The following is a 26022-nucleotide window of genomic DNA, read 5'->3' as shown; positions in this document are numbered from 1 at the left end:
TATGGGATGTATCTCTGTATATAGAGCTTGTTTGTGGGAGTGTGTATTGGGCCTGTATAGTTATATACAGTCTTTAGAGGTCATTGTGTATGTTTGTATATAAGCCCTATACGGGATGAGACGGACACGGGAGGAGCTGTCCTATAGGCGTCACTGATGTCCCTTCTGCATGGTGTTACGTATATAATGTTCCCTATCTGTATAGAGACAAGATGCTTCTAAGTAAGAGGCTGGAGAAGATGGAGGCCGAGGTCAGCCAGTGGAGGATGAAATGTGAGGAGCTGAACAAGTCAAGACAGGAGGCCGTCACCCAGGTAACAGACCTCCATCCAGCGCCATGGCCATGATGTGTGGGGGCGGGGCTATATGAATGTGTAGTCAGGAGTTTGGGATATGGGATGTGTGGGCTTATATCAGTGTATAGTCAGGGGGCTGGGAAATGTGATGGGGGATGGGCTGTGGGTGTACAGTCAGGGGGCTGAGGAATGTGACGGGAGGGCGGTGACATCTGGTGATGGGGGCGGGGCTGTGGGTGTATAGTCAGGGGGCTGGGAAATGTGACGGGAGGGCGGTGACATCTGGTGATGGGGCGGGGCTGGGGGTGTATAGTCAGGGGGCTGAGGAATGTGACGGGAGGGCGGTATCATCTGGTGATGGGGGCGGGGCTGTGGTTGTATAGTCAGGGGGCTGAGGAATGTGACGGGAGGGCGGTATCATCTGGTGATGGGGGATGGGCTGGGGGTGTATAGTCAGGGGGCTGAGGAATGTGACGGGAGGGTGGTATCATCTGGTAATGGGGGATGGGCTGTGGGTGTATAGTCAGGGGGCTGAAGAATGTGACGGGAGGGCGGTATCATCTGGTGATGGGGGCGGGGCTGTGGGTGTATAGTCAGGGGGCTGAGGAATGTGGCGGGAGGGCGGTGACATCTGGTGATGGGGGCGGGGCTGTGGGTGTATAGCAAGGAGGCTGAGGAATGTGACGGGAGGGCGGTAACATCTGGTGATGGGGGCAGGGCTGTGGGTGTATAGTCAGGGGGCTGAGGAATGTGACGGGAGGGCGGTATCATCTGGTGATGGGGGCGGGGCTGTGGGTGTATAGCAAGGAGGCTGAGGAATGTGACGGGAGGGCGGTGACATCTGGTGATGGGGGCAGGGCTGTGGGTGTGTAGTCAGGGGGCTGAGGAATGTGGCGGGAGGGCGGTGACATCTGGTGATGGGGGCGGGGCTGTGGGTGTATAGTCAGGGGGCTGAGGAATGTGACGGGAGGGCGGTATCATCTGGTGATGGGGGCGGGGCTGTGGGTGTACAGTCAGGGGGCTGAGGAATGTGATGGGAGGGCGGTGACATCTGGTGATGGGGGCGGGGCTGTGGGTGTATAGCAAGGAGGCTGAGGAATGTGACGGGAGGGCGGTGACATCTGGTGATGGGGGCGGGGCTGTGGGTGTATAGTCAGGGGGCTGAGGAATGTGACGGGAGGGCGGTGACATCTGGTGATGGGGGCAGGGCTGTGGGTGTATAGTCAGGGGGCTGAGGAATGTGACGGGAGGGCGTTGACATCTGGTGATGGGGCGGGGCTGGGGGTGTATAGTCAGGGGGCTGAGGAATGTGACGGGAGGGCGGTGACATCTGGTGATAATGGTGGCGGGGCAGTGGGTGTATAGCAAGGAGGCCGGGGGATGGAGCTGTCATACATGGGTGGGGGACACCTAGTGATTGGAGGCTGACCCTGTCTCTCCAGCTCACCCTCCTCAGGGACCGGCACCAGGATGAGTTGGGTCGGATCTCAGAAGATCTGCAGGACGAGCTTGGGGTGCGCTGCAGCATGGATAAGAAGCTGGCGGATCTGCGGGCGGAGGTACCTGTCCACTCTTCTCCCCATTATCACCCTGTCTCCTGTTGTGCCTTTTGTAAGTCTCTATATGGTCTGTATAGATGGAGGGGCTCCAGGCGGAGAACGCAGAGGAGTGGGGACGGCGCGAGCGACTGGAGACCGAGAAACTCAACCTGGAGCGAGAGAACAAGAAGCTGCGGCTTCAGATCCAGGACCTGGAGGAGATTCTGACTCGGAAGAGAAGACAGACTGTCAGTGCCCTGGACTCCGACCTCAAGACCATACAGGCAGAGCTCTTCGAGAAGAACAAGGTGCATGAGCCCCCCTACATGCATGAGACCCCTCCCCCAACACCTCCTGTACGGGGAGACCCCCCTCCCCCAACACCTCCTGTACGGAGAGACCCCCCTCCCCCAACACCTCCTGTACGGGGAGACCCCCCTCCCCCAACACCTCCTGTACGGGAAAGGCCCCTCCCCCAACACCTCCTGTACGGGGAGACCCCCTCCCCCAACACCTCCTGTACGGGGAGACCCCCTCCCCCAACATCTCCTGTACGGGGAGACCCCCTCCCCCAACATCTCCTGTATGGGGAGACCCCCTCCCCCAACACCTCCTGTACGGGGGAAACCCCCTCCCCCCAACACCTCCTGTACGGGGGAAACCCCCTCCCCCCCAACACCTCCTGTACGGGGGAAACCCCCTCCCCCCAACACCTCCTGTACGGGGGAAACCCCCCCCCCAACACCTCCTGTATGGGGAGGCCTCTCCCCAGTGTCCCCTCCTGTGACCTGGACCTGCCACGTCTGTGCGCTCAGGTGACATCGCCTCCATGTTTCCTGTTATCACTAGGAGCTCTCCGACCTGCGGCACAATCACACCAAGCTGAAGAAGCAGCATCATGAAAAGTCTGCAGAGCTCGGCCACGCCGGCCGCCGCCTGGAGCAGCTGGAGGTGGAGGTGAAGAAACTGCGCCTCCGGGTGGAGGAGCTGAAGAAGGAGCTGGGGCAGGCAGAGGACCAGGTAACATGGTGGATGACCAGAGGGCAGGAACCAGAAGCAAGCATGTCCAAAGCCAAGACCTGCCACTACTAGACCCCGCCCACACAGTCACAGCCCCGCCCCTGCTGATGACATCACTAATGTAATGACATGTGATCAGACATGAGACCCCCACACCTTATACTATAGTAACATCTATTCATCTATGACTGCTGACAACCTGCCTGTATATCGTGTGAGAGGTTGTCGGTCCCGCCCCCTGCTGATGACATCACTGATGTAATGACATGTGATCAGACATGAGACCCCCACACCTTATACTATAGTAACATCTATTCATCTATGACTGCTGACAACCTGCCTGTATATCGTGTGAGAGGTTGTCGGTCCCGCCCCCTGCTGATGACATCACTGATGTAATGACATGTGATCAGACATGAGACCCCCACACCTTATACTATAGTAACATCTATTACTGCTGACAACCTGCCTCTTTATCATGCCTAATACACTCCCTGGGGGTTGGGATCCTTTCTGCTGATGTCTCAGATCCTTCGATGAATCTCTCATTGCAGTTGGATGAGACGCAGAATCAGACGCGCAAATTGCAGAGATCTCTCGATGAACAAACCGAGCTGAATGAAAACCTGCAGGTTCAAGTGGAGCATCTACAGTCCAGGTGCATGATGGGACCTACCTACGTATATGTGTCAGCTGTCTACATTAATATATATATCTATCCACTGCTCTTATAGGACATGTACTGCTGGAGGTCGGGGTATCTCCCCTCTACGTGGACGGGGTCACACTGCTCTTATAGGACATGTACTGCTGGAGGTCGGGGTATCTCCCCTCTACGTGGATGGGGTCACACTGCTTTTATAGGACATGTACTGCTGGAGGTCGGGGTATCTCCCCTCTACGTGGACGGGGTCACACTGCTCTTATAGGACATGTACTGCTGGAGGTCGGGGTATCTCCCCTCTACGTGGACGGGGTCACACTGCTCTTATAGGACATGTACTGCTGGAGGTCGGGGTATCTCCCCTCTACGTGGACGGGTTCACACTGCTCTTATAGGACATGTACTGCTGGAGGTCGGGGTATCTCCCCTCTACGTGGACGGGTTCACACTGCTCTTATAGGACATGTACTGCTGGAGGTCGGGGTATCTCCCCTCTACGTGGACGGGGTCACACTGCTCTTATAGGACATGTACTGCTGGAGGTCGGGGTATCTCCCCTCTACGTGGACGGGGTCACACTGCTCTTATAGGACATGTACTGCTGGAGGTCGGGGTATCTCCCCTCTACGTGGACGGGGTCACACTGCTCTTATAGGACATGTACTGCTGGAGGTCGGGGTATCTCCCCTCTACGTGGACGGGTTCACACTGCTCTTATAGGACATGTACTGCTGGAGGTCGGGGTATCTCCCCTCTACGTGGACGGGGTCACACTGCTCTTATAGGACATGTACTGCTGGAGGTCGGGGTATCTCCCCTCTACGTGGACGGGGTCACACTGCTCTTATAGGACATGTACTGCTGGAGGTCGGGGTATCTCCCCTCTATGTGGACGGGTTCATACTGTTCTTATAGGACATGTACTGCTGGAGGTCGGGGTATCTCCCCTCTATGTGGACGGGTTCATACTGCTCTTATAGGACATGTACTGCTGGAGATCGGGGTATCTCCCCTCTATGTGGACGGGTTCACACTGCTTTTATAGGACATGTACTGCTGGAGGTCGGGGTATCTCCCCTCTACGTGGACGGGGTCACACTGCTTTTATAGGACATGTACTGCTGGAGGTCGGGGTATCTCCCCTCTACGTGGACGGGTTCACACTGCTCTTATAGGACATGTACTGCTGGAGGTCGGGGTATCTCCCCTCTACGTGGACGGGTTCACACTGCTTTTATAGGACATGTACTGCTGGAGGTCGGGGTATCTCCCCTCTACGTGGACGGGTTCACACTGCTCTTATAGGACATGTACTGCTGGAGGTCGGGGTATCTCCCCTCTACGTGGACGGGGTCACACTGCTCTTATAGGACATGTACTGCTGGAGGTCGGGGTATCTCCCCTCTACGTGGACGGGGTCACACTGCTCTTATAGGACATGTACTGCTGGAGGTCGGGGTATCTCCCCTCTATGTGGACGGGGTCATACTGCTCTTATAGGACATGTACTGCTGGAGGTCGGGGTATCTCCCCTCTACGTGGACGGGGTCACACTGCTTTTATAGGACATGTACTGCTGGAGGTCGGGGTATCTCCCCTCTATGTGGACGGGTTCATACTGCTCTTATAGGACATGTACTGCTGGAGGTCGGGGTATCTCCCCTCTACGTGGACGGGGTCACACTGCTCTTATAGGACATGTACTGCTGGAGGTCGGGGTATCTCTCCTCTACGTGGACGGGGTCACACTGCTCTTATAGGACATGTACTGCTGGAGGTCGGGGTATCTCCCCTCTATGTGGACGGGTTCATACTGCTCTTATAGGACATGTACTGCTGGAGGTCGGGGTATCTCTCCTCTACGTGGACGGGTTCATACTGCTCTTATAGGACATGTACTGCTGGAGGTTGGGGTATCTCTCCTCTATGTGGACGGGTTCACACTGCTCTTATAGGACATGTACTGCTGGAGGTCGGGGTATCTCCCCTCTACGTGGACGGGGTCATACTGTTCTTATAGGACATGTACTGCTGGAGGTCGGGGTATCTCTCCTCTACGTGGACGGGGTCATACTGCTCTTATAGGACATGTACTGCTGGAGGTCGGGGTATTTCCCCTCTATGTGGACGGGTTCATACTGTTCTTATAGGACATGTACTGCTGGAGGTCGGGGTATCTCTCCTCTACGTGGACGGGGTCATACTTAGTCTTCCTGCAGCGTGGATTTCAGTTTTATCGTCGGTTTGATCTCGTTTATGCTTTTCATGTTCTGTGTTTCACATTTTATATACACTGTGTCTCTAAATACATGTACAGTTGCAAGAAAAAGTATGTGAACCCTTTGGAATGATATGGGTTTCTGCACAAATTGGTCATAAAATGTGATCTGATCTTCATCTAAGTCACAACAATAGACAATCACAGTCGGCTTAAACTAATAACACACAAAGAGTTAAATGTTACCATGTTTTTATTGAACACCATGTAAACATTCACAGTGCAGGTGGAAAAAGTATGTGAACCCTTGGATTTAATAACTGGTTGAACCTCCTTTGGCAGCAATAACTTCCACCAAACGTTTCCTGTAGTTTCAGATCAGACGTGCACAACGGTCAGGAGTAATTCTTGACCATTCCTCTTTACAGATATCCCATATTCTTGGGATGTCTGGTGTGAATCGCTTTCTTGAGGTCCTGCCACAGCATCTCAATCGGGTTGAGGTCAGGACTCTGACTGGGCCCCTCCAGAAGGCGTATTTTCTTCTGTTTAAGCCATTCTGTTGTTGATTTACTTCTATGCTTTGGGTCGTTGTCCTGTTGCAACACCCATCTTCTGTTGAGCTTCTGCTGGTGGACAGATGGCCTTAAGTTCTCCTGCAAAATGTCTTGATAAACTTGGGAATTCATTTTTCCTTCGATGATAGCAATCCGTCCAGGCCCTGACGCAGCAAAGCAGCCCCAAACCATGATGCCCCCACCACCATACCTCACAGTTGGGATGAGGTTTTGATGTTGGAGTGCTGTGCCTCTTTTTCTCCACACATAGTGTTGTGTGTTTCTTCCAAACAACTCCACTTTGGTTTCATCTGTCCACAGAATATTTTGCCAGTACTGCTGTGGAACATCCAGGTGCTCTTGTGCAAACTGTAAACGTGCAGCAATGGTTTTTTTTTGGACAGCAGTGGCTTCCTCTGTGGTATCCTCCCATCAAATCCATTCTTGTTTAGTGTTTTACGTATCGTAGATTCGCTAACAGGGATGTTAGCATATGCCAGAGACTTTTGTAAGTCTTTAGCTGACACTCTAGGATTCTTCTTCACCTCATTGAGCAGTCTGCGCTGTGCTCTTGCAGTCATCTTTACAGGACGGCCACTCCTAGGGAGAGTAGCAGCAGTGCTGAACTTTCTCCATTTATAGACAATTTGTCTTACCGCGGACTGATGAACAGCAAGGCTTTTGGAGATACTTTTATAACCCTTTCCAGCTTTATGCAAGTCAACAATTCTTAATCGTAGGTCTTCTGAGAGCTCTTTTGTGCGAGGCATCATTCACATCAGGCAATGCTTCTTGTGAAAAGCAAACCCAGAACTGGTGTGTGTTTTTATAGGGCAGGGCAGCTGTAACCAACACCTCCAATCTCTTCTCATTGATTGGACTCCAGTTGGCTGACACCTCACTCCAATTAGCTCTTGGAGATGTCATTAGTCTAGGGGTTCACAAACTTTTTCCACCTGCACTGTGAATGTTTACATGGTGTGTTCAATAAAAACATGGTAACATTTAATTCTTTGTGTGTTATTAGTTTAAGCCGACTGTGATTGTCTATTGTTGTGACTTAGATGAAGATCAGATCACATTTTATGACCAATTTGTGCAGAAATCCATATCATTCCAAAGGGGTCACATACTTTTTCTTGCAAATGTATGTGCTGTATATACATAAAGTCTATGTACCAAGCGTCGCCTCTATCTAGTGGACGGTGCTGTGGTTGGTAAGCTGAGACGAGGCCGCTGCGCTCACAAAGTGCCAAGGCCTCCTCAAACAGCTGACCAGCGGGGGTCCTGGTTGTCGGACCCCTACCAATGGATAGGTCATCAATATCAGAGTCTCAGAAAACCCCTTTTATGCATGTTATGATCAGGCCCTGACCTCTCCATTAACCCCATAGTCGCTGTCTGTTTCCCGAAGGCTACGGCGGCAGCAGAATCCACCCTTGTTCGGGAAGCTGCGCACTTCACGATTTGGAAATGATGACACCGGGGAGATCGGAAGTGACCCTGACGAGGATGATCTTCAGATCCAAGTGCCATAGAAGTGTCTGTCCTAGTCTGAGAGGATTGATATCCAAGAGGATGAGGAGCGTCGGTCAGTGTCACACTGAAGTGTCCTCCACCTGCACATTCATCATGGTCATACATGGAGGACATCCTGCTCTATCAGTCCCCGGATGGAGAGCTGACGGACCTACCACCCTCTATCTACAGCCCTCTACCTGCCCTGCCAGTCAGTGCACCCTACCCACGATGCACCCAGTCACTGGCGTAATATAGGTGTACGCAGCAGCACTGCACTCTTCACCTCGTTGTCCTCCCATGCCTGGGATTGACCATATGACCAGTATATAATGGACTTCAGGTATATAACTGCTATTTAAGGGACTATATACAGGTATTCAATAGAACTATAATGGACTTCATACCCCGACAGGTAAAGAAAACATAATGGCCCAATGGTATTCCAAGCAGTGAATCAAACGTACAGCGTAGTATGGACTCTCTAATCTAGAAGGTCCATAATGGACCATAGACCTCTGACCAGTATATCATGGAGTATAGAGAGAGATGCCACTGTCCTCTAATAACATATATTACATAGAGGCTGCAGGGAGAGGAGTCTACATACTGCTGGGAGGTGAGGAGATCTCCCTGTCCTCTAATATATAGTACATAGAGGCTGCAGGGAGAGGAGACTACAGACTGCTGGGAGGTGAGGAGATCTCTCTGTCCTCTAATATATATTACATAGAGGCTGCAGGGAGAGGAGACTACAGACTGCTGGGAGGTGAGGAGATCTCTCTGTCCTCTAATATATATTACATAGAGGCTGCAGGGAGAGGAGACTACAGAGTCCAGACTGCTGGGAGGTGAGGAGATGTCTCTGTCCTCTAATATACAGTGAGGAACAGAAGTATTTGAACACCCTGCGATTTTGCAAGTTCTCCCACTTAGAAATCATGGAGGGGTCTGACATTCACATTGTAGGTGCATTCCCACTCTGAGAGACAGAATAAAAAATATTAAAAAATCAGGAAATCACATTGTATGATTTTTAAAGAATTTCTTTGTCTTGCTCTGCTGAACAGAAGTATCTGAAAACCTGAGAAAATCTGTGTTACTATTTGGTCTGGAAGCTTTTGTTTGCAGTTCCAGAGGTCGGACGTCTCCTGTAGTTCTTGACCAGGTTTGCACACACGGCAGCAGGGATTTCGGCCGACTCCTCCACACAGATCTCCTCTACATCTGTCAGGTTTCGGGGCTGTCGCTGAGCAACACGGAGTTTCAGCTTCCTCCAAAGATGTTCTATTGGATTTAGGTCTGGAGACGGGCTAGGCCCCTCCAGAACCTTGATATGCTTCTTCCGGAGCCGCTCCTTGGTTATCCTGGCTGTGTGCTTCGGGTCGTTGTCATGTTGGAAGACCCAGCCACGACCCATCTTCAATGCTCTGACTGAGGGAAGGAGGTTGTTGCTCAAAATCTCACAATAAATGGCCCCATTCGTCCTCTCCTTAATACAGTGCAGCCGTCCTGTCCCCTTCGCAGAAAAGCCACCCCAAAGCATGATGTTACCCCCCCAGGGATGGTGTTCTTGGGATGCAACTCATCCTTCTTTTTCCTCCAAACACGACGAGTGAAGTTTAGACCAAAAAGTTCTCCTTTGGTCTCCTCTGACCACATGACTTTCTCCCCGGCCTCCTCCGGATTATCCAGATGGTCATTGGCAAACTTCAGACGGGCCTGGACATGTGATGACTTGAGCAGGGGAACCTTCCGTGCAATGCATGATCTGAAACCATGACGGCGTAGTGTTCCACCGACAGTGACCTCTGAAGCTGTGGTCCCAGCTCTCTTCATGTCATTGACCAGCTCCTCCCTTGTAGTTCTGGGCTGATTCCTCACCTTTCTTATCATCAGTGATACCCCACGAGGTGAGATCTTGCATGGAGCCCCAGTCCGAGGGAGACTGACAGTCGTCTTTAGCCTCTTCCATTTTCTAACAATTGCTCCAACAGTTGACCTATTTTCACCAAGCTGCTCGGCAATTGCCCCGTAGCCCTTTTGTCGGGTGGTAATAAGGCACAACACTTTCCAGTCTTGTGGAGGTCCACAATTTTGTCTCTGGTGTCTTTTGACAGTTCTTTGGTCTTGCCCATGGTAGTAGTTGGCGTCTGACTGTGGGGTGGACAGGGGTCTTTAAAGAGCTCAGACAGGTGCTACTAAGTTAGATGAATGAGTGGAGTAGAGGTGGACTTTTTAAAGGCGCAGTAACAGGTCTATGAGAGCCAGAATTCTTGCTGTTTCTCAGGTGTTCAGATACTTCTGTTCAGCAGTGCAAGACAAAGACATTCTTTAAAAATCATACAATGTGATTTCCTGAATTAATATATATATTTTTTCATTCTGTCTCTCTGAGAGCGGGACTGCACCTACAATGTGAATTTCCGCCATGATTTCTAAGTGGGAGAACTTGCAAAATCGCAGGGTGTTCAAATACTTCTGTTCCTCACTGTATAATAGAACTATAATGGACCATAGACCTCTGACCAGTATATCATGGAGTATGGACTCCCAACACATTTGCATACATATTTTCAGCATGAGTGGTATGGGTATGGCCAGGCTCGCGCTCCTTGGTGTGCGTGTGACCAGGCTCGCGCTCCGTGGTGTGCGTGTGACCAGGCTCGCGCTCCTTGGTGTGCGTGTGACCAGGCTCGCGCTCCGTGGTGTGCGTGTGACCAGGCTCGCGCTCCGTGGTGTGCGTATGCCCAGGTGCACACTGAAAATAAAATCTATGAGGTGTAGATTTTCACTAAAATTCTTAGGATTTTATACGTTTTCTGTTAGGCCACGCTCTCTCCAGGTAAGCCATGTCTGCCAACTAAACTTTTGATGAGCAAAAAAAGTCCAATCTTTAGTGGTAAGGAAGCTGTGGTTTTCTCCAGTATCTACAGCGTGCTCCCCATAAATATATCTGGTAGTCGCCTGCATCAGGTTGTGGGCACGCCTCAGTGCCATATATGACCCCAGAGGATCCATACAGACGTCTCCTGAGTGTAGTGTCTGCAGGAACCCCCTTGCTGGCACCCTCGTACCCTCTATAGGGGACGTGCTCTGCACAATGCCTTATATCTATAATCTATTTTTATACTTTTCTGTAAGTGCAGCCGACTTCATGGAAATAAACTGGTTTTACAGACTGTGTGGTGTCAGGGATATAATCGCTGTGTGCCAGCGCCACATCTGCCCCTCCCCATGGTTCGTGAATGTTACATCCAGGCCGCCCCTGTATCATAAGACCATATAGGAATACCGCAATCGTGATCGGTAAAAACCCTCACACAGGTGACTACACCACTTATCATCCGCTGGGGACTCACAGGTGACGCATTCTCTGGTTGACCTGAAAGGTACCTGACCGCACCACCAGGCACAGGTGTCATCGTCTTGCATGGGCCAGGGAACATCTACGCTGGATGAGGGACCAGTGGGCCTCAGTGCTGTTCACTGATGAAAGTCCATTCACGCTGAGCAGAAATAATGGCGCCAACGATGATGGAGACGTCATGGAGGGCGCTCTGCATCAGCCACTGTCACCAGACGAGCCTTTGGTGGTGGCGGTGTCACAGTGTGGGCCGGTGTGTCCCGTCAGTACAGAACTGCCCTACACTGTGAATGGTCCAGTGACAGCCCAGACTACCTGAAGAACATCAGTAATCCAGTCATTGTGCCTCTGCAGGAACAACACAGGCCTAATGTCATCTTCATGGAGGACAATGGGTCAGCTCATCCGGGTCCCATCATTAGGGAATGGCTGCTGGAGACCGGGGGACCTCACATGGAGTGGCTGCACTTTCTCCAGACCTGAATCCCATTGAAAACGTCTGGGATCAGCTGAGTCGCCGCGTAGAGGCTTGTAACTCTGTACCCCAGAACCTCAATGACCTGCGGGCCGCCCTTCAAGAAGAGTGGGTGCCATGCCTCAGCGGACGATAAGGGTCCATTCACACGTCCATAGAATGTCTCCGCACCCGTTCTGCAATTATCTGGAATGGGTGCGGACCCATTCATTCTCTATGGGGCAGGAAAGGATGTGGAGAGCACACAGAATGCAATAAAATAGAACATGTCCTATTCTTGTCTGCAATTGGGGACAAGAATAGGCAGTTCTATGGGGGTGCGGGCCGGGTGTATTGCGGATCCGCAATACACTACGGACGTGTGAATGGACCCTAAGGCGACTAGGAGGAGACGTTATCAAGCTGGAATTGATGCTCAAGGCCACAGACAAGTTCCTGAGACTGATAGAGAAGTGTGAATATCAAGACGCCAAGTGTTATCTTATCTTCTTTTCCTTCTTAGCCAATGAAATAAAGGCAGCTTCAACAAGACACTGACATTTGGTGGCGGTGTACCCAGCACTGGGGTCGGCTGTTGTTATAATAAATCGTTTGAGATGAGGAAATCACCATTACTGCTTCTGCTTCATGCCCGACTTTCATCACATAACATCACTGGAGCCAGAACTTTTTACATTTTCCATAAATTTCACCCAAAAGCCAAATATCCCTAACTTTTTGTAAGTAGTGTGTATACTCTAGCCCCTTAAGGACTCAGGGCGTACCGGTACGTCCTAAGTTTAAATCGCGATTGCGGCGCGGCGGGGGTTAATCGCAACAGGATGTCCGCTGAAATCATTCAGCGGGCATCCTGTCACAACGTCGGGGGGGGGGGGGGGGGGGGGTCCGTCCCGTGACCCCCCCCCCCGTGTCGGCGATCGCCGCAAACCGCAGGTCAATTCAGACTTGCGGTTTGCGGCTTTTACCTTATCCGGCGGTTGCGGGCGGCGGTGCCATCGGGTCCCCATGCGGCTGTAGAGGGGACCCGATGGCATGGAAGGCAGCGTGATGGCTAAGGAAGGCAGCCCCCTGGATCTCACAGGCCCCGGAAGCTGTATGAGTAATACTCACTGTATTACTCATACAGCCAATGCTTTCCAATACAGAAGTATTGGAATGCATTGTAAAGGGGATTAGACCCCCAAAAGTCCCAAAGTGGGACAAAAAATAAAGTAAAAAAAAGTTGAAAAAATAAAGTTTCCCCCCCCAAAAATTAAAAGTTTCAAGTAAAAATAAACAAAAACGTCATTTTCCCCAAATAAAGTTTAAAAAAATTGGTAAAAAATACATATTGGGTATCGCCACGTCCGTATCGACCAGCTCTATAAAAATATCACATGACCTAACCCCTCAGATAAACACTGTAAAAAATAAAAAATAAAAACTGTGCTAAATAAACCATTTTTTGTCACCTTACATCACAAAAAGTGTAATAGCAAGCGATCAAAAAGTCATATGCACCCCAAAATAGTGCCAATCAAACCGTCATCTCATCCCGCAAAAAATGAGACCCTACCTAAGATAATCGCCCAAAAACTGAAATAAAATATGGCTCTCAGAATATGGAGACACTAAAACATTATTATTTTTTTTTTGTTTCAAAAATGATATTATTGTGTAAAACTTACATAAATAAAAAAAGTATACATAGTAGGTATCGCCGCGTCCGTATCTATAAAAATATCACTTGACCTAACCCCTCAGATCAACACCGTAAAAAATAAAAAATAAAAACTGCTAAATAAACCATTTTTTGTCACCTTACATCACAAAAAGTGTAATAGCAAGCGATCAAAAAGTTATACGCACCCCAAAATAGTGCCAATCAAACCGTCATCTCATCTCGCAAAAATCATACCCTACCCAAAGTAATCGCCCAAAAACTGAAAAAACTATGGCTCTCAGACTATAGAAACACTAAAACATGATTTTTTTTGCTTCAAAAATGAAATCATTGTGTAAAACTTACATAAATAAAAAAATTGTATACATATTAGGTATCGCCGCGTCCGTGACAACCTACTCTATAAAATTACCACATGATCTAACCTGTCAGATGAATGTTGTAAATAACAAAAAATAAAAACGGTGCCAAAACAGCTATTTCTTGTTACCTTGCCGCACAAAAAGTGTAATATAGAGCAACCAAATATGTACCCTAAACTAGTACCAACAAACCTGCCACCCTATCCCGTAGTTTCTAAAATGGGGTCACTTTTTTGGAGTTTCTACTCTAGGGTTGCATCAGGGGGGCTTCAAATGGGACATGGTGTAAAAAACCAGTCCAGCAAAATCTACCTTCCAAAAACCGTATGGCATTCCTTTCCTTCTGCACCCTGCCGTGTGCCTGTACAGCAGTTTACTACCACATATGGGGTGTTTCTGTAAACTACAGAATCAGGGCCATAAATATTGAGTTTTGTTTGGCTGTTAACCCTTGCTTTGTAACTGGAGAAAAAAATATTAAAATGGAAAATCTGCCAAAAAAGTGAAATTTTGAAATTGTATCTCTATTTTCCATTAATTCTTGTGGAACACCTAAAGGGTTAACGACGTTTGTAAAATCAGTTTTGAATACCTTGAGGGGTGAAGTTTCTTAGATGGGGTCATTTTTGGGTGGTTTCTATCATGTAAGCCTCACAAAGTGACTTCAGACCTGTAGTGGTCCCTAAAAATTGGGTTTTTGAACATTTCTGAGAAATTTCAAGATTTACTTCTAAACTTCTAAGCCTTGTCACATCCCCAAAAAATAAAATATCATTCCCAAAATGATCCAAACATGAAGTAGACATATGGGGAATGTAAAGTAATAACTATTTTTGGAGGTATTACTATATATTATAAAGGTAGAGAAATTGAAACTTGGAAATTTGCAATTTTTTACAAATTTTTGGTAAATTTTGTATTTTTTTTTTATAAATAAAAATGATTTTTTTTTTAAACTTCATTTTACCAGTGTCATGAAGTACAATATGTGACGATAAAACAATCTCAGAATGGCCTGGATAAGTCAAAGCGTTTTAAAGTTATCACCACATGAAGTGACACTGGTCAGATTTGCCGAGTCCTTAAGGGGCTTGAGGTGTCTGTCTGTCCATATACACTCTATAGGTGTCTACACATACTCTATAGGCCTTTATCCATATACACTCTATAGGTGTCAGGTAGATATATATATAATACACCTCCCGTTTCCCACCCTCCTCCCTCCTCGCTATGGATGTGGCCGGGCTGATGTTTGACTGAATGGAGCCGCCTGCATGCTCCTCCCCGTCTCGTGTAATGGTTTGCGCCGGTCCTCCCCTGGCCTTGGGATCCATGGATTTGTCCACTGGTTATTGGAGGGGGAACCGGGCAGTGACAGGAGCGGAGCCGAGAGGAGGATGAGGAGAGCCGGGCCGGTGCAGCTGCGTCATGGCCTCCAGCTCCACGGACATCGTCAGACAGGGCTACGTGCGGATGAAGAGCAGGAAACTCGGGGTGTGTATCCAAATCCTGGGGCCCCACCCTCCATACACCTCCCGGTGCGCGCCCCAACACCGAGCACCCTGTGTGTGGACAGTGCGCCCCAACACCGAGCACCCTGTGTGTGGACACTGCGCCCCAACACCGAGCACCCTGTGTATGGACACTGCACCCCAACACCGAGCACCCTGTGTGTGGACACTGCGCCCCAACACCGAGCACCCTGTGTGTGGACACTGCGCCCCAACACCGAGCACCCTGTGTGTGGACACTGCGCCCCAACACCGAGCACCCTGTGTGTGGACACTGCGCCCCAACACCGAGCACCCTGTGTGTGGACACTGCGCCCCAACACCGAGCACCCTGTGTGTGGACACTGCGCCCCAACACCGAGCACCCTGTGTGTGGACACTGCACCCCAACACCGGCACCCTGTGTATGGACACTGCGCCCCAACACCGAGCACCCTGTGTGTGGACACTGCGCCCCAACACCGAGCACCCTGTGTGTGGACACTGCGCCCGAGCACCCTGTGTGTGGACACTGCGCCCCAACACCGAGCACCCTGTGTGTGGACACTGCGCCCCAACACCGAGCACCCTGTGTGTGGACACTGCGCCCCAACACCGAGCACCCTGTGTATGGACACTGCGCCCCAACACCGAGCACCCTGTGTGTGGACACTGCGCCCCAACACCGAGCACCCTGTGTGTGGACACTGCGCCCCAACACCGCGCACCCTGTGTGTGGACACTGCGCCCCAACACCGAGCACCCTGTGTGTGGACACTGCGCCCCAACACCGAGCACCCTGTGTGTGGACACTGCGCCCCAACACCGAGCACCCTGTGTGTGGACACTGCGCCCCAACACCGAGCACCCTGTGTGTGGACACTGCGCCCCAACACCGAGCACCCTGTGTGTGGACACTGCGCCCCAACACCGAGCACCCTGTGTGTGGACACTGCGCCCCAACACCGAGCACCCTGTGTGTGGACACTGCGCCCCAACACCGAGCACCCTGTGTGTGGACACTGCGCCCCAACACCGAGCACCCTGTGTGTGGACACTGCGCCCCAACACCGAGCACCCTGTGTGTGGACACTGCGCCCCAACACCGAGCACCCTGTGTGTGGACACTGCGCCCCACCACCGAGCACCCCTGTGTGTGGACACTGCGCCCCAACACCGAGCACCCTGTGTGTGGACACTGCGCCCCAACACCGAGCACCCTGTGTGTGGACACTGCGCCCCAACACCGAGCACCCTGTGTGTGGACACTGCGCCCCAACACCGAGCACCCTGTGTGTGGACACTGCGCCCCAACACCGAGCACCCTGTGTGTGGACACTGCGCCCCAACACGAGCACCCTGTGTGTGGACACTGCGCCCCAACACCGAGCACCCTGTGTGTGGACACTGCGCCCCAACACCGAGCACCCTGTGTGTGGACACTGCGCCCCAACACCGAGCACCCTGTGTGTGGACACTGCGCCCCAACACCGAGCACCCTGTGTGTGGACACTGCGCCCCCAACACCGAGCACCCTGTGTGTGGACACTGCGCCCCAACACCGAGCACCCTGTGTGTGGACACTGCGCCCCAACACCGAGCACCCTGTGTGTGGACACTGCGCCCCCAACACCGAGCACCCTGTGTGTGGACACTGCGCCCCAACACCGAGCACCCTGTGTGTGGACACTGCGCCCCAACACCGAGCACCCTGTGTGTGGACACTGCGCCCCAACACCGAGCACCCTGTGTGTGGACACTGCGCCCCAACACCGAGCACCCTGTGTGTGGACACTGCGCCCCAACACCGAGCACCCTGTGTGTGGACACTGCGCCCCAACACCGAGCACCCTGTGTGTGGACACTGCGCCCCAACACCGAGCACCCTGTGTGTGGACACTGCGCCCCAACACCGAGCACCCTGTGTGTGGACACTGCGCCCCAACACCGAGCACCCTGTGTGTGGACACTGCGCCCCAACACCGAGCACCCTGTGTGTGGACACTGCGCCCCAACACCGAGCACCCTGTGTGTGGACACTGCGCCCCAACACCGAGCACCCTGTGTGTGGACACTGCGCCCCAACACCGAGCACCCTGTGTGTGGACACTGCGCCCCAACACCGAGCACCCTGTGTGTGGACACTGCGCCCCAACACCGAGCACCCTGTGTGTGGACACTGCGCCCCAACACCGAGCACCCTGTGTGTGGACACTGCGCCCCAACACCGAGCACCCTGTGTGTGGACACTGCGCCCCAACACCGAGCACCCTGTGTGTGGACACTGCGCCCCAACACCGAGCACCCTGTGTGTGGACACTGCGCCCCAACACCGAGCACCCTGTGTGTGGACACTGCGCCCCAACACCGAGCACCCTGTGTGTGGACACTGCGCCCCAACACCGAGCACCCTGTGTGTGGACACTGCGCCCCAACACCGAGCACCCTGTGTGTGGACACTGCGCCCCAACACCGAGCACCCTGTGTGTGGACACTGCGCCCCAACACCGAGCACCCTGTGTGTGGACACTGCGCCCCAACACCGAGCACCCTGTGTGTGGACACTGCGCCCCAACACCGAGCACCCTGTGTGTGGACACTGCGCCCCAACACCGAGCACCCTGTGTGTGGACACTGCGCCCCAACACCGAGCACCCTGTGTGTGGACACTGCGCCCCAACACCGAGCACCCTGTGTGTGGACACTGCGCCCCAACACCGAGCACCCTGTGTGTGGACACTGCGCCCCAACACCGAGCACCCTGTGTGTGGACACTGCGCCCCAACACCGAGCACCCTGTGTGTGGACACTGCGCCCCAACACCGAGCACCCTGTGTGTGGACACTGCGCCCCAACACCGAGCACCCTGTGTGTGGACACTGCGCCCCAACACCTAGCACCCTGTGTGTGGACACTGCGCCCCAACACCGAGCACCCTGTGTGTGGACACTGCGCCCCAACACCGAGCACCCTGTGTGTGGACAGTGCGCCCCAACACCGAGCACCCTGTGTGTGGACACTGCGCCCCAACACCGAGCACCCTGTGTGTGGACACTGCGCCCCAACACCGAGCACCCTGTGTGTGATCGGAGAGGTGGAGGTGCGGAGCTGTGTGATCGGAGAGGTGGGGGTGCGGAGCTGTGTGATCGGAGAGGTGGGGGTGCGGAGCTGTGTGATCGGAGAGGTGGGGGTGCGGAGCTGTGTGATCGGAGAGGTGGGGGTGCGGAGCTGTGTGATCGGAGAGGTGGGGGTGCGGAGCTGTGTGATCGGAGAGGTGGGGGTGCGGAGCTGTGTGATCGGAGAGGTGGGGGTGCGGAGCTGTGTGATCGGAGAGGTGGGGGTGCGGAGCTGTGTGATCGGAGAGGTGGGGGTGCGGAGCTGTGTGATCGAAGAGGTGGGGGTGCGGAGCTGTGTGATCGGAGAGGTGGAGGTGCGGAGCTGTGTGATCGGAGAGGTGGGGGTGCGGAGCTGTGTGATCGAAGAGGTGGAGGTGCGGAGCTGTGTGATCGGAGAGGTGGAGGTGCGGAGCTGTGTGATCGGAGAGGTGGGGGTGCGGAGCTGTGTGATCGGAGAGGTGGGGGTGCGGAGCTGTGTGATCGGAGAGGTGGGGGTGCGGAGCTGTGTGATCGGAGAGGTGGGGGTGCGGAGCTGTGTGATCGGAGCGCTGGGGGTGCGGAGCTGTGTGATCGGAGAGGTGGGGGTGCGGAGCTGTGTGATCGGAGAGGTGGGGGTGCGGAGCTGTGTGATCGGAGAGGTGGGGGTGCGGAAGCTGTGTGATCGGAGAGGTGGGGGTGCGGAGCTGTGTGATCGGAGAGGTGGGGGTGCGGAGCTGTGTGATCGGAGAGGTGGGGGTGCGGAGCTGTGTGATCGGAGAGGTGGGGGTGCGGAGCTGTGTGATCGGAGAGGTGGGGGTGCGGAGCTGTGTGATCGGAGAGGTGGGGGTGCGGAGCTGTGTGATCGGGGGGGGGGGGGTGCGGAGCTGTGTGATCGGAGAGGTGGGGGGTGCGGAGCTGTGTGATCGGAGAGGTGGGGGTGCGGAGCTGTGTGATCGGAGAGGTGGGGGTGCGGAGCTGTGTGATCGGAGAGGTGGGGGTGCGGAGCTGTGTGATCGGAGAGGTGGAGGTGCGGAGCTGTGTGATCGGAGAGGTGGGGAGTGCGGAGCTGTGTGATCGGAGAGGTGGAGGTGCGGAGCTGTGTGATCGGAGAGGTGGGGGTGCGGAGCTGTGTGATCGGAGAGGTGGGGGTGCGGAGCTGTGTGATCGGAGCGCTGGGGGTGCGGAGCTGTGTGATCGGAGCGCTGGGGGTGCGGAGCTGTGTGATCGGAGAGGTGGGGGTGCGGAGCTGTGTGATCGGAGAGGTGGGGGTGCGGAGCTGTGTGATGGGAGAGGTGGGGGTGCGGAGCTGTGTGATCGGAGAGGTGGGGGTGCGGAGCTGTGTGATCGGAGCGCTGGGGGTGCGGAGCTGTGTGATCGGAGAGGTGGGGGTGCGGAGCTGTGTGATCGGAGAGGTGGGGGTGCGGAGCTGTGTGATCGGAGAGGTGGGGGTGCGGAGCTGTGTGATCGGAGAGGTGGGGGTGCGGAGCTGTGTGATCGGAGAGGTGGGGGTGCGGAGCTGTGTGATCGGAGAGGTGGGGGTGCGGAGCTGTGTGATCGGAGAGGTGGGGGTGCGGAGCTGTGTGATCGGAGCGCTGGGGGTGCGGAGCTGTGTGATCGGAGTCCGGTTAGTTACCGCTGTGCTGCACGTTCATTACTCACGTGTGTGCCCTCAAGTGAATTAGCGTCCATGGGGCACTTGGCATCACGGTGCACAGCTGGTTAAACGTCTTGGTGAACATCACATGGGCACCTTTACCTGGTCTCCACATCGCCCATTGAGTCCAATAGGTGGTTGTGGGTGGCAGGTATCATGCTGACTGGTTCCCTTTTAACCCCTTCTGCCACCAGTAAAGGAAGCCATCGTCTCCTGGGATCCCCCGCTCCGTTTAACCTGTGACCCTTTCATCTGCAGATCTACCGCCGCTGCTGGCTGGTGCTCAGGAAATCCTCCAGTAAGGGACCCTGGAGACTGGAGAAGTATCCGGATGAGAGGTCAGTCCTCCTGCGCATGTGCCCAAAGGTGAGGGACAGAATTCCTGCTGCAAGCTACTTCCAAGCCTCTGGGGGGAGATGTTCTCAGTCTACTGTGTGTGGTCGATCAATGGTGGCCATATTACTGAGTCTGACCAAGGCCATATTCCAGCGCCACGGAAATCTGAGCCCGTACTGCACCGACCTCTAGTATACAGTACCGCCACTGTGCGCTACAAGTGAGGGCAGAGTCAGTCCACAGCATGGAGGCAGAGGTAACGGTGTCACCTGTGCACCCAACTACAGAAATCGCTGCGTTACCTGTGGTGTTACCTAGGACTGCAGGTGACGTCTACTACATTATCTGTAGAGTAACCTAGGACTGCAGGTGACATCCACTATCTGTACTCGTGAGTTATCACTGTGTTATCTGTGATATTACATAGGACTGCAGGTGACATCTACTACATTATCTGTATTCAGGTAATGTCTACTACATAATATATACTCCGAGAGGTGTCACTGTTATATGTGGTTACATAGGACTGCAGGTGACATCTACTACATAATCGGTACTGAGAGAGCGATCGCTGTGTTATCTCTGGTGTTGCATATGACTGCAGGTGACATCTACTAAATAATATGTACTGAGAGAGTTATCACTGTGTTATTTGTGGTGTTACATAGGACTGCAGGTAACATATACTACATTTGTACTTAGAGCGTTATCACTGTGTTATCTGTAGAGTGACATAGGACTGCAGGTGACATCCACTATCTGTACTGAGAGACCTATCACTGTATTATCTGTGGTGTTACATAGGACTGCAGGTGACATCTACTACATTTGTACTCAGAGCGTTATCACTGTGTCATCTCTGGTGTTGCATAGGACTGCAGGGGACATTTACTACATAATCTGTACTGAAAGAGTTATCACTGTGTTATCTGTAGAGTGACATAGGACTGCAGGTGACATCCACTATCTGTACTGAGAGACCTATCACTGTGTTATCTGTGGCGTTGCATAGGACTGCAGGTGACAAGTGGAGATGCCGGTCTTCAGCTCTTCCACATATCCTCCTTTAGGTCACTCTTCTGATCCTCTGGAGGCCGCTGGTCTCTTGAGGGGTCATATGAGGATGTGTGGCTCTCGGCTCAGTGCTGCGCTCTCGGCTCAGTGCTGCGCTCTCGGCTCAGTGCTGCGCTCTCGGCTCAGTGCTGCGCTCTCGGCTCAGTGCTGCGCTCTCGGCTCAGTGCTGCGCTCTCGGCTCAGTGCTGCGCTCTCGGCTCCGTGCGGCAGAGGTTCTCACTGGACTCCTCTATGTTGCTCTCTCTTTAGGTGATGGAGATCAGTAATGTTAAATGCATCATGCGGCTTCCTAAGGAACAAAGCGACAAGCGGTGGCATTATCTTCTGCGACGACCTCGCCCCGCACCTTCACCTGTGATTCAGGTGAGCTGTGCTGTAAGCCCCGGAATCTGGACAATTCATACAGTCGGGGAGCAGGGGTCTGTGTCCGCCGTCCTGCATGCTGAAGGTCTGTTCTACATTCTAGAGCTGGACGCTGAGGAGTGGTTCAAGGTGCTGTCCATGGACTGTCCGGGCACACGGGTCACAGACTGTAATGTCGGAGAACCAGACCTGCTGACTCCAGGAGTGCAGAGTGAACAGACAGGTGAGGGCGCCCTCTGCAGGTGAATTTGGAGAAGACGGGTCTGCTGGAGACCTGGCTCTTATATAGTCCCCATCATTGGAGCAGGGAGACATGAAGCCAGACTGATGAGACGCGCTGCACGCCTGATCCTTCGCTTCTTTTCAGAACGCTTCAACGTCTTCCTGCTGCCATCGTCCATCCTGGAAGTGTACGGAGAGTGCAAGATGCAGATAACGGAAGAGAACCTCTACCTCTGGGACCCTCACAAGCCTCGCACCAAGCTGCTGTCCTGGCCCCTCTGCACCCTTCGACGATATGGGAGCGACTCCTCACGCTTCACATTTGAGGCAGAGCGGTGAGGAGACAGTCATGTAGATGCCAGGCAGTATAGGGAGAGCGGCGAGGAGACAGTCATGTAGATTCCAGGCAGTATATGGAGAGTGGTGAGGACAAGGTCATGTATGCGGCAGGCATTATAGGGAGAGCAGTGAGGAGACTGTCACAGGGGGGTAGGCGGCGTACAGAGAGCAGTGAGGAGACTGTCACAGAGGGTAGGCGGCGTACGGAGAGCAGTGAGGAGACTGTCACAGAGGGTAGGCGGCGTACAGAGAGCAGTGAGGAGACTGTCACAGGGGGTAGGCAGCGTACAGAGAGCAGTGAGGAGACTGTCACAGGGGGTAGGCGGCGTACAGAGAGCAGTGAGGAGACTGTCACAGGGGGTAGGCGGCGTACAGAGAGCAGTGAGGAGACTGTCACAGGGGGTAGGCGGCGTACAGAGAGCAGTGAGGAGACTGTCACAGAGGGTATACGGCGTACAGAGAGCAGTGAGGAGACTGTCACAGAGGGTATACGGCGTACAGAGAGCAGTGAGGAGACTGTCACAGGGGGTAGGCGGCGTACGGAGAGCAGTGAGGAGACTGTCACAGGGGGTAGGCGGCGTACGGAGAGCAGTGAGGAGACTGTCACAGGGGGTAGGCGGCGTACAGAGAGCAGTGAGGAGACTGTCACAGGGGGTAGGCGGCGTACGGAGAGCAGTGAGGAGACTGTCACAGGGGGGTAGGCGGCGTACAGAGAGCAGTGAGGAGACTGTCACAGGGGGTAGGCGGCGTACGGAGAGCAGTGAGGAGACTGTCACAGGGGGTAGGCGGCGTACGGAGAGCAGTGAGGAGACTGTCACAGGGGGTAGGCGGCGTACGGAGAGCAGTGAGGAGACTGTCACAGGGGGTAGGCGGCGTACGGAGAGCAGTGAGGAGACTGTCACAGGGGGTAGGCGGCGTACGGAGAGCAGTGAGGAGACTGTCACAGGGGGTAGGCGGCGTACGGAGAGCAGTGAGGAGACTGTCACAGGGGGTAGGCGGCGTACGGAGACTGTCACAGAGGGTAGTCTGTCCTGACCATTACTGCTGTCTTTTAGGGTGTGTGGGATCAGCGAGGGACTCTTCACCTTCCAGACCCTTCAAGGACAGCAGATCTATGAGCGAGTGCACACGGCCGTCCTGGCTCTGGCTGAACAGCACAAGAGTCTCCTTCTCGAGATGGAAAAAAATTCCCGGGTAAGAATCACATTTTTCTTGCATCCAAGAAGGTGGTGTTGCGGGCTCCAGCCATAAGGTGCTCATTAACATTGGGGCCAAGCTGCAGGTACTGCATGTGGTAACCCTTTGCTTCCTGCAAAAATCAATCTTAGGCCACATGCACACAGTGCAGATTACATCCAAAAACCCTGCAGTGTAATACAGTACCAGCAACACTGATGGAATTTCCTGTACACGGCCCCTTTCTCCCAGCAGGTCAGTCCAGAGTTCACGCTTTGTAATACAAAGTCAAAATCTGCAACAAAATCCCCAAGTAACCCAAGCAGATGTGGTGTGAAAAAGGACAAGAATCCGCAATGTACACTGCTGTGTGTATGGGCCCTCAGCATAGTACGGCCCCTGCAGCAGCTCATTGTCTTGTTTTTTACACTTTAGCTACTGAACAAAGAACCCGAGAATGTGCCTCACCCTGGTCCCAGCACCTCCATGCTGCCCCGCAGTGCATACTGGCATCACATCACCAGCGGACAGAGCAGCACAGAGTCTTCCAGCAGCAGTAAGTGAGCAGATCTCTCCACAATCTGTCCGGGTGGAGTGTAGTCTCAGGTCCACATTGGTGCAGCATGTCTCCCCACAATCTGTCCGGGTGGAGTGTGGTCTCAGGTCCACGTTGGTGCAGCATGTCTCCCCACAATCTGTCCGGGGTGGAGTGTAGTCTCAGGTCTACGTTGGTGCAGCATGTCTCCCCACAATCTGTCCGGGTGGAGTGTAGTCTCAGGTCCACGTTTGTTCAGCATGTCTCCCCACAATCTGTCCGGGTGGAATGTGGTCTCAGGTCCACGTTGGTGCAGCATGTCTCCCCATAATCTGTCCGGGTGGAGTGTAGTCTCAGGTCCACGTTGGTGCAGCACGGTCTCCCTATAATGTGTCCGGGGTGGAGTGTAGTCTCAGGTCCAGGTTCACGCAGCATGTCTCCCCACAATCTGTCCGGGTGGAGTGTAGTCTCAGGTCCACGTTGGTGCAGCACGGTCTCCCTATAATGTGTCCGGGGTGGAGTGTAGTCTCAGGTCCAGGTTCACGCAGCATGTCTCCCCACAATCTGTCGGGTGGAGTGTAGTCTCAGGTCCACGTTGGTGCAGCACGGTCTCCCTATAATGTGTCCGGGGTGGAGTGTAGTCTCAGGTCCAGGTTCACGCAGCATGTCTCCCCACAATCTGTCCGGGTGGAGTGTAGTCTCAGGTCCACGTTGGTGCAGCATGTCTCCCCACAATCTGTCCGGGTGGAGTGTAGTCTCAGGTCCACGTTGGTGCAGCATGTCTCCCCATAATCTGTCCGGGGTGGAGTGTGGTCTCAGGTCCACGTGGGTGCAGCACGGTCTCCCTATAATGTGTCCGGGGTGGAGTGTAGTCTCAGGTCCAGGTTCACGCAGCATGTCTCCCCACAATCTGTCCGGGTGGAGTGTAGTCTCAGGTCCACGTTGGTGCAGCATGTCTCCCCACAATCTGTCCGGGTGGAGTGTGGTCTCAGGTCCACGTTGGTTCAGTATGTCTCCCCACAATCTTTTCCGGGTGGAGTGTGGTCTCAGGTCCACGTTGGTGCAGCATGTCTCCCCATAATCTGTCCGGGTGGAGTGTGGTCTCAGGTCCACATTGGTGCAGCATGTCTCCCCACAATCTGTCCGGGTGGAGTGTAGTCTCAGGTCCACGTTGGTGCAGCACAGTCTCCCTATAATGTGTCCTGGGTGTAGTTGTGGGTCCACGTTGGTGCAGCATGTCTCCCCACAATCTGTCCGGGTGGAGTGTAGTCTCATGTCCACGTTGGTGCAGCATGTCTCCCCACAATCTGTCCGGGTGGAGTGTAGTCTCAGGTCCACGTTGGTGCAGCATGTCTCCCCATAATCTGTCCGGGGTGGAGTGTAGTCTCAGGTCCACGTTGGTGCAGCATGTCTCCCCACAATCTGTCCGGGGTGGAGTGTAGTCTCAGGTCCACGTTGGTGCAGCATGTCTCCCCACAATCTGTCCGGGTGGAGTGTAGTCTCAGGTCCACGTTGGTGCAGCATGTCTCCCCACAATCTGTCCGGGTGGAGTGTAGTCTCAGGTCCAGGTTCGTGCAGCATGTCTCCCCACAATCTGTCCGGGTGGAGTGTGGTCTCAGGTCCACGTTGGTGCAGCATGTCTCCCCACAATCTGTCCGGGTGGAGTGTAGTCTCAGGTCCACGTTGGTGCAGCATGTCTCCCCATAATCTGTCCGGGTGGAGTGGAGTCTCAGGTCCACGTTGGTGCAGCACGGTCTCCCTATAATGTGTCCGGGGTGTAGTTGTGGGTCCACATTGGTGCTGCAGTCTTTGGATGGAGCCCCCTCCATGATGATAACACTTTGCGTTCCAGGACCTCACAGTGGAAGAGATTCAGATCCCATTCCAAGAAGGACATTTGCTCGGAAACTGCCCACATCAGCCTCACAGTGACCAGACGTGGACTCTAGGACAAGGGCCACACAATGGATGGAGCGGCCCCTAAAGCGCAATGTTCGTTGGAGGGGCGATTCTGGAGAAATATCAGTTTTGCACTATAAAACAAAAGTTCTGCTGTATGG

The 26022-nt window shown here is 53.6% G+C and overlaps 2 protein-coding genes across 3 annotated transcripts in view; both read left to right on the top strand.

Moving 5' to 3' along the window:
• Positions 1 to 8680, top strand: part of CCDC102A (coiled-coil domain containing 102A) — a 48757-nt gene extending 40077 nt beyond the window's left edge. For both annotated transcript variants that reach the window (XM_040409973.1, XM_040409972.1), the window contains exons 4-9: positions 206 to 314; positions 1739 to 1855; positions 1933 to 2142; positions 2684 to 2854; positions 3409 to 3512; positions 7708 to 8680. In XM_040409973.1, coding sequence (XP_040265907.1) covers positions 206 to 314; positions 1739 to 1855; positions 1933 to 2142; positions 2684 to 2854; positions 3409 to 3512; positions 7708 to 7831 — 835 coding nt within the window. In that variant the 3' untranslated portion in view covers positions 7832 to 8680. The remainder of the gene's footprint in view (positions 1 to 205; positions 315 to 1738; positions 1856 to 1932; positions 2143 to 2683; positions 2855 to 3408; positions 3513 to 7707) is intronic.
• Positions 8681 to 15015: 6335 nt separating this feature from the next.
• DOK4 (docking protein 4) lies at positions 15016 to 26013 on the top strand. The gene is given in 9 exon segments (XM_040409970.1): positions 15016 to 15172; positions 20176 to 20283; positions 21577 to 21619; positions 21622 to 21690; positions 21794 to 21913; positions 22058 to 22247; positions 23307 to 23445; positions 23863 to 23983; positions 25815 to 26013. Coding segments are annotated over 9 exon segments (936 nt in total). The 5' UTR covers positions 15016 to 15106; the 3' UTR covers positions 25895 to 26013.
• Positions 26014 to 26022: the final 9 nt, after the last annotated feature.

This window comes from Bufo bufo, chromosome 10 (genome assembly GCF_905171765.1).
Source record: "Bufo bufo chromosome 10, aBufBuf1.1, whole genome shotgun sequence".
NCBI classification, from domain to species: domain Eukaryota; kingdom Metazoa; phylum Chordata; class Amphibia; order Anura; family Bufonidae; genus Bufo; species Bufo bufo.
Note: the sequence above shows the minus strand (reverse complement) of the source record. Positions and strands in the feature narration are given on the sequence as shown.